Source organism: Perognathus longimembris, chromosome 8 (assembly GCF_023159225.1).
Source record: "Perognathus longimembris pacificus isolate PPM17 chromosome 8, ASM2315922v1, whole genome shotgun sequence".
Taxonomy (NCBI): domain Eukaryota; kingdom Metazoa; phylum Chordata; class Mammalia; order Rodentia; family Heteromyidae; genus Perognathus; species Perognathus longimembris.
Window position 1 is genome coordinate 28,510,524 of NC_063168.1, and position 18,404 is coordinate 28,528,927.

Below are 18,404 nucleotides of genomic sequence, written 5' to 3' on the forward strand. Positions count from 1 at the left end.
AGCTTGAGTTTAAAGGTCTCTGTGTGTGAATAGACACAGAAGGAACACAGGGCAGTATATGCTGAGTGGTGTGGGGGAGATAAAGAAGACACCTAGGAACGTGTTTGGGGCCTTGGGAGGAAAGGGTCACAGGGAGGGAAGCCTATAGTGTAGTTGCTCAGAGCTTAGTCATTTCAGGCCCACATGGTCTAGACTATACTGTGAGGCTCACCTGCTGCCTCTCTGTAAAGTGTGAGAAAACTAATAATGGGCTCCACTTCACAAGGTTGTTTGTATGCAAATGATACATTTCTCAAGTGCTTAATGTAATCTAAAGCACAGGGAAAAGTGGTTTAGGAATGATGGCTATTATTCTGCGCATGGAGAAGCTGACAAGAAAATGGGCCAGGTGTTGGGGAGGGGAATTTCCACACCATCCCTTTCTCCGTGCTGTGATGACCCCTGCCCTATACCCTCTGCCCCTAAACATACATACTTTGCATGCAGGTACCAAGCACCAAGCACTTGTCTTTTTTGAGATGAAGGAACTGCCATTGGTTCGGTACTGGGGGGGGCACTTACTCTGGAATAATGCTGGGTCCAGTTCTCCTGGTTTCTCTTAAGATTTGCAAACCTCATCTTTAATCCTGAGTTGCAGTTTCCAAAAGGTGATCTAATGTCACTCACCTATTTATACAGAGCTATGAGGAGAAATTCTGGGCTAGGAATGCTCCTTATAATGGTGGAGGCTTACTGGGTGTTTAATCTTCATTTGTGTTTATAGTATCAAATGATCCAAAAGAAAAAGAGTTGCTGCTAGGAAAAGGAAGTAGGGTGGTGGCAGCACTGGGAATAGAGGGAGGGAAGTCTCTGTTTCTCCGTCAGGTTGCACTCATGGAGTCTCAGGTGGATGGAAGACAGGTTAGACCACAGGCAGCCATTTATGAGCTTGGGCATAGATGTGGGGGAGCAGGGCTGCTACGCTTTGGCATAAATGACTTAGGGCTGGGAAGAATACTCTTCCTCTGGCTCAGAAGGCAGGCAAGTTTCGGAGGAAGCATTTCTGGCTGCTTGCATCTTGGATGCTCCACATGGGGCTGGTGTCACTGGCAGGGGAACCACTGTGGCTCGAACTCGGCTGGTCTGTGATTGCCCAGTCTGCAAAGAGAGTAAGCAGGGTCCATCTCTGAAGACCAGACAGCTCTAAGCTCTGCTCTTCCCTGTTGGGCCTCTAGTCCTTCATGTCCCAATCCCAAAGTGACAGCTTCAAGGCCCAGGCCAATGACTGTGCTGCAGCTCTACTGTACTCTCCACTTGTCCAGTTGTCCTTCCTGTCAGCTTTCCCATCGATCTATTCTGTGATGGCTTCTGCACCTGTGCTTCTAGTCATTTTTGTCACCCCTAAAGTGATTGTCGTTTGGAAACATCCTTTCCCCATAATTTTAGGTAAGGTACAATGGGAGTTTTTCTAAAAGCTCTGTTTCTGAAAAACTAGGAAAAATGGCTCAGAGCAAAAGGAAACCCAAATATTACAGACTATGGGTCTCATAAAAACACCTGACCTTCAGGTTTTTTTTTTCTGACTTTAATTCTTGTCCCTAGAGAGCCCTATCTCCAAGTGGCCACCTTGATCACTTCCCTTTCCTCCTCTGTAACTGACTGTGGCACTTACCCTGCAGGGAGGATTAAGGTGAGGGTATGTGTGAAAGCACTTACCATGAAGCCTGACTAATTACTGGTGCCCTACAAAGCTTCTTTTCTTTCCCTTGGGCGGGTTATTTCCCTACCTTCTCTGCATTTTCTTTCAAGGAGAGGGGTGTGGTTGCAGTGGGAGTGTAGCCAGTTTATAGTTAGTAGGATAATGTTCTGTTAAGTGACTAATGAGTTATCATAAAACACCATAATTAAAACATCTAGTGATTGGGGGCATGACTTAGGTGGTTGAGCACTGGCCAACCACAAAAGCAAGTTTCAGATACTAGAGTTTGAGTCCTGGTCTTGGACAAAAACCAAAATAAAACAAAACAACACCTACACACAAACCTAGGTTAATGCTTCAAAAGCCTATAATCCTAGCACTGGGGAGGCTGAGGCAGGAAAATGGAGTCTGAGGCCAGCCTGGGCTACGTAGTAAGACTGACTCTGTCTCAACAACAAAGCCCAAAGCCAACTCACCAAAGTACTAGCATATGTAAATGCCTAAGCAGACAAGCCTCCCAACCCAATAAGGATTGTAATATCAGTTCTCTGTTTCTTTTTCCTCCCTGGGTCTGGTTCTTCCTTCCACCTAGGAGATCTTCATGTGGGAGCTGGTCTTCTCCTTTGAGTTAGGTTGTGAGAATAGGGATATAGGACTCCTTTGACCTCTGAGTATAAAGTGGGGACATGGGATATATGGAGGACAGAGAAGGGAAGACATACCTTTCTTGGGGGCCGGGTCTCCCAGCCTGTGAAAAGCCGTCCCTGAGGCTTGGCAAAAGTACTGCTCAGGTATGAGTACAGGTGACTTTTAACATGCAGGGGATTGTAGGTGGGCTCCAGCTCCAGGCTGTCCAGCATGTTCTGTGGAAGGAAGGAGGAGATTTACCCAGGGAACATAAAGCCTCAGAATAGAAGATGTCCCACAGAGACATTGGAGTAAGAGAGGCTGGAGGAGTATGAAGACCCCACTGAGGCTGAGACTATAGCTGAGGCTGTGAGATACAGATGTGTCCCACTGGATGTTCTGCTCCAGGTCTGCATGCTTGGAAGCATGAGGCAAGGGTACAGAAGTAGGTGCAACCACGAATGGCTAGGGACTCCAAATCCACTAATCCTGGAAAGTGTGCTACTTGGTTGGGAGAGAGGTCAGAATGCCTGTAAGGGGCACAAAAGATGCATGGGGAAAGGTGTCCTTAGGTTATATGGCTAAAGAATAAGGTTGCTGTAGTCAGCAAGGCAAATACAGCAGTACAGGGAGTTCCTGAACTGAGGTGAGTTGAACACAGAATTCCTGAGCAGTCAGGTTTTCCAGCCACAACCTACTGTGCCAGGAACCCCTGGCTCTGAAGTGAGACACTGAGTGAGCCACAGCCACTTGTGCCCACCTCTTTCTACATCCCGGTGGCTGCCAAGCCCAGAACACAATCCCAGGCTCTGTCCTTTCTGCACCTCATGATCAAGCAGTGATGTGATTCCAATTCTCCTTATCCAGAGCCAGAGAGACCAGCAGAATCCAGATGCAGGGAACAGAGAGGGAGGGAAGGGGCGGTAAGAGATAGCCTTCAGGGCTGTTTGTGTTATTGCATCTAAGTCTTATTTGAAGCTTCTCCCACCTGGTCCTGGCTATGCTGAGTGCCTACTATTGGCTGCCTTTCCCTGTCTGTGGTGCGAGGGGTTGGACTCAAGGTCTTACTAGTTCATGATAGGCACGTGCTCTACCACTAAGCTCAGTTCTCCCAGCTTGGGCTGCTTTTTACTCCTTTCTCAAGAAATAGAAATAGATGCCCACAAACACACAGCATACACTACTGTATATTATTAGAGTTGTAAGAACGCAGCCTCACACCGATATGGACAAGTGGAGCCATGCACTAAGGCAAGAACATGCCACTGCCAGTCTAGAGATGCAACATATCCCTACTCGAGGGCACTAAAATAAGACCTAAAAGCATGAAAAGCCATTCACAGGTTCCTATTGGGCATCTTCTTTACCTCTTTTTGTTGTTGTTGTTTTTTGGTGGTTGTGGGGGCTTGGACTTAGAGCCTGGTCACTGTCCCTGAGCCTCTTTGTGCTCAAGGCTAGGTTCTACCAGCTGAGCCGCAGCACCACTTCCAGTTTTTGTGTGGTTAATTGGGGATAAGAATCTCACCAGGCCTTTTTTGCTTGGGCAGGCTTCAAACGGTGATCCTCAGATCTCAGCCTCCTGAGTAGCTAGGATTAAAGGTGTGAGCCACTGGCACCTGGCTTAGGCATCTTCTTTAACTCTTTTCTTTCTTTTTTCTTCTGCTGTACACTCTCCCTTTTTCCCTAGTAAACCTCCCTCCTCTTTTTGTTTTGTTTCCTGCTAGTCCTGGGGCTTGAACTCAGGGCCTGAGCCTATCCTTGAGCTTCTTTTGCTCAAGGCTAACACTCTACCACTTGAGCCACAGCACCACTTCTGGCTTTTTCTGTTTATGTGAAACTGAGGAATCGAACCTAGGGCTTCATGCATGTTAGGCTAACATTCTACCACTAAGTCACATTCCCAAACTTCCCTTCTCTTTTCCAACTCGCAATCTGCTCACCATAGGGAAGTGTGAATTGGAGGAGGTGTGGTAGCCAGTGCAGAGAAAACTACACCAAATCAAATGAAAACCAATTGCAGGGCTGGGAATATGGCCTAGTAGTAAAGTCTTATATACATGAAGCCCTGGGTTTGATTCCTCAGCACCACATATATAGAAAAGGCCAGAAGTGGCGCTGTGGCTCAAGTGGTAGAGTGCTAGTTTTGAGCAAAAAGAAACCAGGGACAGTGCTCAGGCCCTGAGTTCAAGCCCCAGGACTGGCAACACCCACCCCCCCCCAAAAAAAAAAAAAACCTCAAAGAAAACAATTGCATCAGTACTGGCACTGGACCTGCCTATACTAATTTCTTCTCTCATCTCCTTGGCTGCTATCAACTTTCCCTCTTCCCTGCCCTCCAACAACTAACCATTCATATTCATTTCAATGATTTCAGATGTGTGGGTTCATCCATTTTATGTGTGCTCCTTTGGGATGGCATTAATCCCAGCCATTTGCTTATACCAATGACTTGCTTTTCTTTCAATTCTGTCTTTTCAATTCTTTGGTGGTTTAAGGGGCCTAAACTCTGGGCATGGATGCTATCCCTGAGCTCTTCAGCTCAAAGCTACCACCACTTACAGTGTTCTGGTGGTTAATTGGAGATAAGAATCTCACAGACTCTCCTGCCCAGGCTGGCTTTGAACCAAGATCCTCAGATCTCAGCCTGCTGGGTAGCTAGGTTTACAGGTGTGAGCCACTGGTGCTGGGCTTCAAACATCATTCCTCTCAACCTATCAGGTTTCTCCATTTCTCACCTTATGCCATAATTTAAGCAATGGCTTCCACTAGCCTTGCTTTCTTTCTGACCCCCTTACCACACCCTTTGGAGCCATTCTTTCCTCCAAAGATTATTTCTTCATGGACTCATTCCTCTCCTCCATCCCTTTCTTGAACTCCATTTTCTGTTGCATGAAACTTGAGCTTCACTTGCCTCCACAATCTTAAGACTGTCTTCAGGAGGGGCCTCGGGCAGCAGAGGAAAGACGTTGGGCAGCAGCAGTTCCCGCGTGGCTACTGCTTTCACCAGCAGTGTGAGGGAGCATGATGGCACAATCACGTAGAAGGTACTGGCATGAACTCTCTGGTCGTGTCCTGGGCTTAAGGTTTCACCTTTGGCCAGCAGTAGCCATTCTCTTTTCTGAAACAAGGACATACATTTTCAGTTTTTGGCACATTTTGAGGACAATTCCAACTGAGACTTTCCTAAAATTCCTCCAGGAGTACTGCAGGGATGGAAAATATATTTCATTTTGGTCCTGAGAGGGAAGGCTTTCTGTCTGATTCATTAAGACCACAGGCACTACTCTTCTTCCATGGTCCATAACAAGCCAGAAAGAGTACATCACAAGGCTCACAAAGGAGACATGAGCTAAGAAATGCCCTTTGAGTTGGTATCTCCCAAATAGACTTTCCTAGGATTTTTTTTCCTTTTTAGTATTAGGAATCGCATTCAGGATCTTGTACACACTCTACCACTGAGTTACACCTTCTAGTTAAGACTTACAAGAGTGAGTGAGTGTGTGTGTGTGTGTGTGTGTGTGTGTGTGTGTGTGTGTGTGTGTGTGTGTAGTGGGACTTAAGACCTGGGCATTGACTCTTAGCTTTTTCACTCAAGGCTAGTGTTCTATCATTTGAGCCACAGCTCCACTTCTGGCTTTTTACTGGTTAATTGGAGATAAAAGTCTCACAGACTTTTCTGCCCAGGCTGGCCTCAGAGATCTTAGATTTCAGCCTCTTCTATAGCTAGGCCTGAGACACTGGCACCTGGTAAGACTTAAAGTTCTTTAAATTAGTCTTGACTTAGACTTGTAGAGGGTAGTATAGAAACTCAGCTTTTTGAGGATGATTAAGTCTGGTTGTGTTGCTATGGACAGGTAAAATGGGCACAATGGGGTATACCCTTGGAATGAGTTTAATGCATCTTGATCCAGCCTCCATAGTATGGAAAGGAAGCTTTACAAGGCAGTTAGTAGGGCAGGGCCCTTGGGATCAACTCAGTGAGTCACAGGACAAAGTGAAAGGTCAGGATTCTGGAGCAGTGTCTCTGTGAGTGAAGAGAGTTAGTACTTTGCCACAGACCTTGGAGATGACAGAGGTTAGAACATGGATAGGCAGATTTATAAGCAGATTTTTCAGGTGCACTCTTTCACACGAGACATGGAAATGAGGCTAATTTTTGTGTTTGTTTTCCAAGGGAAACCATAAAACTCCAGGAAAGATGGAGCCCGAAGAGTTGTAATTGGGTCCTCTTGTTGGGGGGTGGGGTGGTCAAGTATTTGACTCAACATAATAGTCTCCTTGCTTTATCAGATGAACAAAAACAACCTAGTTCTACCTACTTCTATAGGAAAAGTTGGAAAAAGTAATACAAAAGGAAAGGTAGAAGGAGGCTAAAAGGACATTAAGGGAAAAGCGAAGTATCAGTGTTTTGTGGAAGACAATTGAAAAGTGAAACAGGAAAGCGGCAAAACCTGCTGTGTCATCAGAATTATACTAAGAGGGACCCTGCCCTGTATTATTAATGTAAAATTAATTAATTAATTAAAAAGTAAAAAAGAGAATTGTATCTATAAGAATGTTCTTTGGGAAAGGGAGTTGTACTCTGGCACATGAAAGTAGTATTGCTATCAAATGTAGCACAGAACGGAAAGGCTGGTAGGCATCAAAAAGTGGTAAGGACATCTTGGGTGACATCTTCCTGTGACAACGCTGGAGCTATGGTGACTCCACTCAAAGGTTTTAGGCAGGTTAGGTGATTTAGGGAAATTAATCTTAGCAATAATTAGTATGACAAACATAATAGAATCACAATGAATTTAACGAATTAAATCCACTAATTACATTAATGGAATGTTTATCATGTGCCAGGGACTATGTTACAAGTTTTATGGGCACCTTTAGGACTTTATGCTTTTCTAGTATTTTGCTTATATCTGGAGGTATGATGTCTTACTGAAGAACAGGTCCAAAATGTTATGGAGAGTCTATTGGATGTACAAAATCCATCAAGTTGGAAATCACTGATATAGAAATCATGAAATCTATGTGTTTTGGGATATCTCTTTGCTCTGGGAACATGAACACTTGAAGCTTGAAAGGATAACTAGGTAGTCGCAGGACACTATATTTCAGGTGGCTTAAGTCACTGGGTCTCAGGATTTGGATAATTATTACTTTTGAATCTTCTGTTCTTACATTATCCATAAATTTGTTTGTGAATGTTTATTAAAATATACTGAGTGAGTGTCTGTTATATTCTAAGCACTATGGGTAGAAATTCATTAGGCATACTCCTTGTCCTCTTGGAGCTTATAAGAAAGTAACGGGAAGGTTTGTAAACTAATGATTGTCCAAGACTTGAGATGACCAACTCTTCTGGCTTGCCCATTTTTTTTTTCCAGTCCTGGGGCTTGAACCCAGGGTCTGAGCACTGTCCATGGCTTCCTTTTGCTTAAGGATGGCACTCTACCATTTGAGCCACAGCACCACTTCTGGCTTTTTCTGTGTATGTGGTACTGAAGAATCAAACCCAGGCCTTCATGCATGCAAGACAAGCCCTCTATCACTAAGCCCCTTGCCTACTTTTAATACATACAGTTCTATGTCCTAGGAAAATTCTTAGTCTTGGACAAATTGGAATGGTTGGTCACCCCAGATGTGAATGAACATGAGAAATGTTGTTACTGAGGTAAGACACTATGGTAGTATACAATTTCTGGCACATTAGCAGTAAGGAACAAACTTATACCCTGCTACATTGTGGTGTTACCAAGAATCTTTTTTTTTAATCTTATATAACTCCATAGTTGTTTATTTTGAAAACAATCTTTTCTGAAATATCCTTATAATTTGAGGTGAGCTAATTGATGGTACACCAAAGTTAGCTGTTTGCCTGGAAGTTACTAAATGCTGATGAAACAATAGTTACCAACATGGGGCTGGGGATATGGCCTAGTGGCAAGAGAGCTTGCCTCGTATGCATGAGGCCCTGGGTTCGATTCCCCAGCACCACATATACAGAAAATGGCCGGAAGTGGCGCTGTGGCTCATGTGGCAGAGTGCTAGCCTTGAGCAAAAGGAAGCCAGGGACAGTGCTCAAGGCCCTGAGTCCAAGGCCCAGGACTGGCCAAAAAAAAAAAAAAAATAGTTACCAACATATCATTATAGCACACCAACCTAATGGGACCCTGCAATTTTTTAAACTTCATGGCTGGTCACTTTTGGTTGGACACTTGAGTTGCATGTGTATGGAAAACATTCTCTCCACTGATTGAAGGTAACCTGCATACAAGTGTATTTCCAATATAGAATTCAATTCTTAAAGGCAAAATGGCTCAAATTGGAGCAAATAAGCTGACTCCCATGAAATAAACTAAATACAAAGCAACAAGTAGTAAGAATACTGAAGATTTATTCCAACAGTTTTCCTCTTATTTTGTGTTGTTATTTTGTATTTTGAGGCATGTTATATAGCCCAGGCTGGCCTAGAACTTATGATCCTCCTGCCTCAGCCTCCCTAGTGCTGGATTTACAGGCACCACCATGCCTTGCTTCTATCTTAAACATGCAAGTGTGTTCTGTGAGTAAACTGAGTTAAAACATTTCTGAGAGGGGCTAGGGATATGGCCTAGTGGCAAAGAGTGCTTACCTTATATACATGAAGCCCTGGGTTCGATTCCCCAGAACCACATATACAGAAAACGGCCAGAAGTGGCGCTGTGGCTCAAGTGGCAGAGTGGTAGCCTTGAGCAAAAACAAGCCAGGGACAGTGCTCAGGCCCTGAGTCCAAGCCCCAGGACTGGCAAAAAATAAAAATAAAAAATAAATTCTGAGAGCAGAGCAGCTGCTATTACTAGAGCTATTGTGACTCTACAAGAGCCCAGGTCAGCAATTACCAAGAATCTTTTCAGTATTGTAATCTGAAATTAGTAAGAGACAATAATAAAGCATCTGTTAGATAATTGGCATATAAAAATGACCGCAGTCTGTTAAAAGTCACAACTGATGTGAGGACAGTCAGGGGACTGAAAAGAAAATGGCTTGCTGAAAGGATTTTATAGAATGCTTTAAAAATTCTGGGATGACTTATAGAGAGGTAGGGGACAAAAGGCTTGGGAAGAAGAGAGATGAATGCATCTTTATTAAATGATGATATTAATTTAGCTTCAATTCATTGAAGCATTCAGAGAAAGTGGGAAGTAGAATTTCTAGCCTCTTCCTGGACAGTGGTTAATGGCACCAGATACTTGAGGTTGAGGGCTCAAAGATGTCATCCAAGTTATAGGATGGGCTGCCAGGATAGCCAGCTGACTTATGATGGACATGTTCACTGTAATAGCAAGTATCTGAGGCTAAAAAAAAAGTGCTTCAGGATGCCCCTAGATCAGTCTTTGTGGTCTTCATAATGAAAAATGCTTAATGACTACAGATGACTGCTGAGTTATTTAGAATGTTGTTGTTGTTAGTTCTTAAGAAAGGAGCTTGAGTTAGATGCTAAACTTATCACAAGGCAAGTAAGGTGATGTCTATGTTTGTGTTTGTCTGTGTTTGGTTAGGGAAGGTGCCAGTCAAAAAAGCTTAGACTTAACTTAATGGAATTCATTTTTTTTCTTTTGTGCCAGTTGAGGGGCTTGACAGCAGGGTCTATCCCTGAGTTTTTTTGCTCAAGGTAGCATTCTATTACTTGAGCCACAGCTCCACTTCCTGCTTTTTGGTGCTTAATTAAAAATAAGAGTCTCGTGGACTTTTCTGCCCGGCTGGCTTTGAACAATGGCCCCTCCAATCTCATCTTCCTGAAGCTAGGATTACAGGCATGAGCTGCTGGTGCCTGGCCAGAACTCACTTTCTTTGGAGTAGTTTATGCATAGACTGGCAGGCCATACTCTTAAGTTCAGGCCTACAAAGTCCCCTTCTCCCACTCTGGTATAAACTTTTAGTTACTAGAACTGTGAAGCAAAGTGGTTGGCTGGCCACTACTCTGGCTTCTCACTCCTTTCTCTCTACCTAGATTTTAGTCTTCACTCATTGATCTCAGGATGATCATATGACCTGGATTTAAATAAAGAGACACAGCAGAAGTGACTGAATGAGTTTTCTGGAAAAGCTTTGTAATACAAAGCTGTCCCCTGTCCCTTGTCTCTTCTTTCTTCTCAGGATAGAATTTGGTCTTAAGGTATAGCACTTGTCTTGTGACCATGAAACAGGATGATGTTCACTTGCTTGCAACACAAAAATGGAAAGAGCCTAGTACTTGATGGTTTTGTTGATCAGTGATGTCAGCTGACATAGTCTCTCCCTAGACTTCTTGTTATATGAGAACAACTTGTTGTTGTTGTTGTTGTTGGTTGTGGGGCTTGAACTCAAGGCACTGTTCCTGAACTCTCTTGCTCAAGGTTAGTGCTCTACCATTTTGAGCCACAGCTCCATCCACTTCTGGTTTTTGAGTAGTTGATGGGAGATGAGAATCTCACAGGCGGCTGGGAATATGGCCTAGTGGTAAAGTGCTCGCCTCGTATCCATAAAGCTCTGGGTTTGATTCCTCAGCACCACATACATAGAAAAAGCCCAAAGTGGCACTGTGGCTCAGGTGGTTGAGTGCTAGCCTTGAACAAAAAGAAGCCAGGGGCAGTGTTCAGGCCCTGAGTTCAAGCCCCAGCACTGGAAAAGAAAAAAGAAAAAGAATCTCACAGGAACTTTTCTGCCCAGTTTGGCTTTGAACCACAATCAGATCTCAGTTACCTGATAGTTAGGACTACAGGCTTGAGCCACTAGTACCCAGCTTGAGAACAATTCTTAATTATTTAACGTACAGTTGAACTGGTTTTCTTTTAGTTACAGCCTCAGAGATTCATTGCAGATACCAAAAGATGGGGAAAGAACATGGTTACTTATTCCTGGTAAATGGCTGAGATGGGCAAAAAAGAAATAATTTTATTATTACTGGTATAGGACATGCTGGAAGGGCAGGTGAGAGTTTATTATATATAGCAAGTGGATGCTTCAATCTCATCAAACCAGTACTTGCTTGGGATTAAATGTAATATGCAATTGAAGAAGCATTAATCAGTTTCTGCACAGGGGTGTTTCAGAAGCAGCCACTGAGTGTAGGGAGAATAAAGAGCATTGTTTTAGTTTTGCTTGTGGGAAAGGTGCAATTTGTTAGTATAATGAATTGAGAAAGTGAAATATATCTAACTAAGGAAGAGTTGAGTATAACTTTTGGCCTTTGGATTTTGGAGGTTTTTTTTGGGAGGGTGGGGGGAGAGAGGCCAGGGGAGGGTGATGCTAGAATTTGAAACTCAGGGCCTTGTGCTTGCTAGGCAGGCTGTCTGCCACTTACTTGGTCCATGCCCCCAGCCTATAACTTGGGGTCTTTGGAACTGGAAGTATGTGAGGAAGAAATTAATGTGGCATTTTCTGCTTCTATTATTCCAGAGGGGGGAGAAGAAGAAGGAACAATGCCTAATACTCTTGTTATATTTGGATATGAAGTGTCTCCCATTGGCTTGATGTATTAAAAGGTTGATCCCCATGTGGTAGCATTGCCTAGGACTTTTTTTGGGACTTTAGAAAGTGGCTGATGTGGTGGTGGGGGCCTAGTCTCAGAACGGTAACTGATGGTGTGTCCTTGGGGGATAGATCTTAACCTGTCTGATGAGAGGTGTGAAATGAAGCTTTTGCTGCACCCTCCTGCCATCATGATGTCTCACTATGGGCCCAGAGCAAAGGGCTATGGCCTGAAGTCTCTGAATCCATGAGCCAAATAAGTCCTCAATGAAAGCCTAACATAGTTATTGTTTTCATACTAGATCCTATAAATAGCACAAGATAGCAAACTTTTCAACTGTGAATTAAACAATTAAGAGTTATTTTCATATAACAAGAGGTTTAGGGAGAGACACTTTTAGGGCCGATGCAGCTAATCAACCACCAAAACAAGAGAGAGAACATGGAACATTAGGGCATAAAACAAACTTCAATACATTGAAAAAGATTGAAATCACCCAAAATATTTTCTTCAACAATAGTGAAATGAAATTAGAAATCAATAATGAAAACAATTAGGGAAATGTACAAATATGTGACAATCCTACACAACACACAACACACAACACACAATACAATCCTACATAATAAATCCTACATAATAAATAGATCAAAAAAGAAATCACAAGAGAATTAGATTTGTCATTTAAAATGAATTAAAACTAAATAATAGAAAAATGTATTATATATACATACATACATATAGCCTAAGTAGGTTTTAGAAGGAATGTATAGCCTTAAACTCTTACATTAAAAATGAAGAATCTGGGAGTTGTGGCTCAATTCTGTAATCCTAGCTACTTGGAGGCAAAGATTTGAGTACTAGTTTAAGGGCAGCCCAGGCAAAAGTAGTTTGTGAGACTCTCAACCAATGGCTAGGCATGGAGGTTTGTACTTGTTAACTCAAGTATAGGGGGAAATACAACTACTGAGTGTAGTAATACATTTATATTATCCCCAGTGAAGAACAAATAGTAAGATTGTAGCAGGGCCAGCCCAGATATAAAGCAAGACCCTACCTTGAAAATAACCAATGGAAAGGGCTTTAGACCCTGAGTTCAAATCCTAGTACTATTAAGCCAGAGAGGGAGGAAGAGAGAGAGAGAGAGAGAGAGAGAGAGAGAGAGAGAGAGAGAGAGAGAGAGAGAGAGAGAGAGAGAGAGAGAGAGAGAGGAAAGAGAGAGATCAAAATAATAATACAGTTAAAGCCAGTCATGATAACATATGCCTGTATTTACAGCACTAGAAATGCTGATTGTGAGTTTGAATGGTCAAGCTGGGCTATACAGCAAAACTCTGCATCAGAAAAGAAAGAGAGAAAGAAAAAGAAGCAAGTAAGCTAAATATAAAGCAAACAGAAGATATATTTAAAATTAGAGAAGAAATGAGTGAAAAAGTGAATAGAAAAAGAGTAGTCAATAAAGCTGAAAGTGGTTCTTTGAAAATACCAACACTTTGCCAAACTTTTAGCTAGACTGATGAAAGAAAAAAGAGGATACTCAGATTATGTTAAAGTTAGGAATAAAACAGGGGAAATCTCTACTGATGTCATAGAAATAAAAGGGTTGTAAGAGAATATTACAAACAATAATTTGTCAACCTAAATTAAAGGGACATATTCCTAAAAAGACTCAGGATGAAATTCATCCTGTTTTGGTGTTTCATTAGGGGGGCTCACAGAACTCAACATATAGTTACACTCATGGATATGATTTATTATAGCAAAAAGAAACAAATTAGAATTAGGAAAGGGAAAAGGCTCATGAAGCAAAATCCAGAGGAAAAGACATACAAGCTTCAAGGAATCCTTTACCTTAGTCAAGAGTTAAGAGAGTTAATTCCTTCAGCACTAAATTATGATAATACATGGGGAATATATTTTTAGAGGTTCAAGTCCAAGGTTTTTGCTGGGGACTAATAGATCACTCTTAATATTTAGGCTGTGGTAGGAATGCCCCCCAAATCCAAGTTTCCAGATGCAAGTTGTAACTCAACCTTCTAAGCAGTAAGAAGAGTCTTAGGCCTACTATATGAACTGTTACTGTATAACTATATGAATTGCTTACTGTACAACCTGTAACAAGTAAAGATATAGAATTAGTAATCAGAAAAGTTCCCACAAGAGAACACAAGGCTCATATAGCTTCACTGGTAAAATGTACCAAATGTTTAAGGGAAAAATAGAACTAACCCTTCACAAATTCTTTCAAACAATATAATAATTATATGAGAGCAATATTATCCTGATATCAAAATGAGACAGACATCACAAAAAAACTATAGATGAATATCCCTATGCACATATGTACCGAGCTTCTTTTTTTAATGTGAGAGTTTAAGGCTATACATTCCTTCTAAATCCTACTTTGGCTATATGGATATATGTAAAACTATAGATAATTATCCCTATGTGTACACACACACACACACACACACACACCCTCAACATACTAGTAAAGTACTCAGCAATACTTAGATTTATACTCCATAACTAAATGAAATTTCTCCTGGGAATGAAAAGTTGCTTTAGTATTGAAAAAAAATCAAAGTAGTATAGTGTATTAATAGACTAAAGGACAAAACTTCATAGTCATCCAGATGTACAAAAAAGCAAGTTGGGTGCTGATGGCTCATGCCTGTAATCCTAGCTACCCAGGAGGTTGATATCTGAGGATTGCATTTCAATGCCAGGCTGGGAAGGAAAGTTTCTTGTCTCCAATTAAGTACCAGAAAACTGGAAATGGAGCTGTAGCTCAAGTGGTGGAGTGCTAGCCTTGAGCTGAAAAGCTCAGGGACAGTGCCCAGGCCCAGAGAGGCACCAGGACTGCCAAAAAAAAGGGGGGGGGCGGGGCTGGGAATATGGTCTAGTGGCAAGAGTTCTTGCCTCCTGTACATGAAGCCCTGGGTTTGGTTCCTCAGTACCACACATATGAGGCCAGAAGTGGCGCTGTGGCTCCGGTGGCAGAGTGCTAGCCTTGAGCAAAAAAGAAGCCAGGGACAGTGCTCAGGCCTTGAGTTCAAGCTCCATGACTGGCAAAATAAATAAATAAATAAAATCAATCCAATACCCTTTCCTAATAAGAGCATTCAACAAACTAGGAACAGAATGGGACTTGTTACCGTAATAAAAGCCTCTATAATCACTTCTTATCTTAATAAAAGCCTTATAGCTAGCTGGGTGCTGGTGGTTCACACCTGTAATCCTGGCTACTTTAGGAGGCTTAGATCTGAGAACTGAAGTTCAGAGCCAGTCCAGACAGACAAATTTGAGAGATTTACCCCAATTAATCAATAAAAAGCTGGAAGTGCAGATGTGGTTCAAATAGTAGTATGCCAGTTGTGAATAATAAAGCTGAGCAAGGGTAGGAGGCCTTGAGTTTAGGCCCCAGTACAGCCATAAAACAAAACCCCAACACTTCATAGCTAATCTCATATGTAATAGTAACACTGAAAGCAGGAACAAGATAAACATGTTTATTCTGGCAATTTGTGTATAACATTGATCAGTGGGTTGAAGGCCAGAGGCCTATTGCCCACATTTTATAAACAATGTTAGGATAGTAGGATTTGGGGTATGAATTTAGGAGTAAAAGCATCCATAAGGATACTATGTGTATTTATATCCAGGTACCTGGGAAATGATATTTTCTAAATTTGATTTAGAAAAACAAAGTAATGTGATATTTCTCACATCAGAGAGGTATGATACAAATTCATACTATAGTCAGTGCCATGAAGGGTCAGGTACACAGGTACACGGTGGGGAAGGGCAGAAAATGAGTGGGCAGAGTATGGTATAGACAGGAAAGCTTACTAGTGAAGGTATTTAAGCAAACTTTCCCAAGCAAGGGAAAAGGAGCAGTGCAAGAAATATGACCGTATGAAGCAGTCTAGCATATTTGGGGAACATTCAGTAATTTGTTAGTGTGGCTGGGTAGAAAATAAAAGGAACTTGGTGACCAATAAACCAAGAAAAACAGACAAAGCTGGATGACAGGAAGCCCACTGACCCCATGCCAGTATACCATCCTAGTTTCTACTTTTCCCCTCCTTCCTTGTACCCTCATTCCATTCATTGAAAAAAAATTCCTCCTGACCTCCCATCACCCCACTCTCAGCTTGGAATTTTGGTTTTGATTCTGCCTCTACCGCCAAAGGCTTTCCACTTCCTCACCCATTTACAGCCCAACCAGCTCATTGCCTATGTACTTTGGTTCATACTGGACATATCCTGGCTGGAATTCTGTCACTTCTGCAGCTAATTAGGTCAGACATGGCCTGGAAAGCTCTGGAATGTGTCTCTAGAGACTCTGACATTTTAAGTAGGAAACTGAAAGAACTAGGTGGTATTTTCATTTTTTTTCTAGTTTACACAGACATGACTTTGTAAGAGAAATGAGGATGCGGACAGTGAGTCACTAGCTACATAACTGGACTACACACTAGGTTTTGGTAATTGAAATGCTATTTTCCTGGCAGTGGATAGATTCAACTCATAAAGATTTGGAAATATATTTTTTTATTTATATTTTTCTTCATCACACTCCACAAAATTGTTACAGCAATTTAGGAAAATACAACAAGGCAAAAAGATCAGTAATTAAGGAGATTGGGCAAAGGAAAAATAAAGGGAGGGCAGGATTAGATAAGCTTTCAGCAACATAATACACCCAGTTTTGCTAGAAGAGTTCACTTTCTGCCTCTCCTCCAGCTTTTCCTGACAAAGTCTGGGGGTCTTCTGATCCTTACTGAGTGAATATATTTCAGAGACCTCCTGTAATCATATAAAAATGAATTTCACGGGGCTGTAAAGTAGTTTAGAATTTGGGGCCTGAAGCCAGCCTTTCCGTGTTCAATTCTGGCTCTACTATTTACTCTCAGTTTTCTAATCTGTAAAACAGAGATACTACTTCACGTATACAGAGTCATGAGGATAAAATAAATGTATAGTTGTAAAGTGTTTAGAACTGTTTCAGGGATACAGTAAGCACCACAAAGTATTAAATTTTAAGATAAAAATAAATTAAAAAAACAAAATATATGCTGGGTGCTCATGTCTGTACTCCTATTTACTCAGGATGCTGAAATCTAAGGGGTCTCAGTTTGAAGCCACTCTGGCAAGAAAGTCTGTTGAGACTTTTAAAACTCCAATTAACCACCAAAAAGTCAAAAGTGGCACTGTGGTTCAAATGGTAGAGTGCTAGTCTTGAGCAAAAAGGCTCAGGGACAGCACCCAGGCCTTGAGTTCTAGCCCTGGACTAGCATGAAAAAAGATGATCAGTTTTATTTTTATTCAATTTTGTCAACATAAGAGTCATTGAAAAATCCTCAGATTTAGATTTTTGTAGTTGTTGTTCTTGGTGGTGGTCCTGGGGCTTGGATTCAGGGCCTAGTTTCCCTTCTTGAGTTTTTTTTTTTTTTTTTCTCAAGGCTAGTACTCTACCACTTGAGCCACGCTGCACTTCTGGCTTTTTTGGTAGTATATTGGAGATACAACTCTCACAGACTTTCCTGCCTGGGCTGGTTTCAAACCACAATCTTCAGATCTCAGCCTCCTGAGTAGCTAGGATTACAGGTGTGAGCCATTGGCTCCCAGAATATGTAAAACTCATCTTCTGATGAAAATGAAATGAACTGCCAAGGAAGACAGAAAGATAAAATAATTTCCAAGTATATAATCAGGGAATACAAATTACACTTAAATCTGTAGATGACTAAGACTTAGAGTTATGTATCAAGTGCAGTTTGAAATCTTACACAACATGTAGAGTTGATGAGTCTGGTGGGGTGGCATTAGCCACTAGGGTTCAGTTATTGCAGTGTGGACGTTGTTCAGATGAACTGCTCCAAAAAGAGGGATGGAAACAGAGATAGCACTGAATAAACTAAGCTATACTTTCACTTGTAAGGAAATGTAAGAGCCTGAAAGTAAAAACATGGTGGAGCCAGCTAACTGGTTGAAGGAAATTAGAAATGTACTATGTGTCTAGGATGACAAAGGAAATAAATGAGCATGTATGTATGTATGTATGTATGTATGTATGTATGTATGTATGTATGTATGTATTTGCCAGTCCTGGGCTTGAACTCGGGGCCTGGACTCTCCCTGAGCTTCTTTTGCTCAAAGCTAGCACTCTACCACTTGAGTCGCAGTGCCACTTTTGGCTTTTTCTGTTTATGTGGTGCTGAGGAATCCAACACAGGGCTTCATACCTGCTAGGCAAGTAAGTACTCTACCACTATGCCACACTTCCAGCCCTGAGCTTTTAATAAGCATCTACTTCTGCATCTGGATGGGTTGGAGTGGTCACTAACAGATTGCTTTTCCTGCTTATCACAACTTGAAAAGCTGGATAATTTGCAGAAACGATTTGTTTGAAGACAGGAGTTGCTGAGGAAATGAGAGCTACAGACAGCTCAGTATGTAGAAAGGAAAATCCAGATGGGGGGGAATTACTTCTGTTTCTTTTGTCTTGAGAACATAGTTGATTCTGGGTTGGAGGAGTTGGTGGCTGTAGGGCTCAGAATCTAGGATTACAACCTGCTGAGGTACCTACAAGGCAACAGAGAACCT

The 18,404-nt window shown here is 41.9% G+C and overlaps 1 protein-coding gene across 1 annotated transcript in view; it reads right to left on the minus strand.

The window, feature by feature from the left end:
- Window positions 1-809: 809 nt before the first annotated feature.
- The window catches only part of LOC125356382 (meiosis 1 associated protein), a 52,962-nt gene continuing 35,367 nt past the window's right edge, over window positions 810-18,404 (minus strand). The window contains exons 7-9 of the mRNA XM_048352807.1: window positions 5,217-5,423; window positions 2,401-2,541; window positions 810-1,137 (exon numbers count right to left, since the gene is read on the minus strand). Of these exons, the coding sequence (XP_048208764.1) occupies window positions 979-1,137; window positions 2,401-2,541; window positions 5,217-5,423 (507 nt within the window). The 3' untranslated portion in view covers window positions 810-978. The remainder of the gene's footprint in view (window positions 1,138-2,400; window positions 2,542-5,216; window positions 5,424-18,404) is intronic.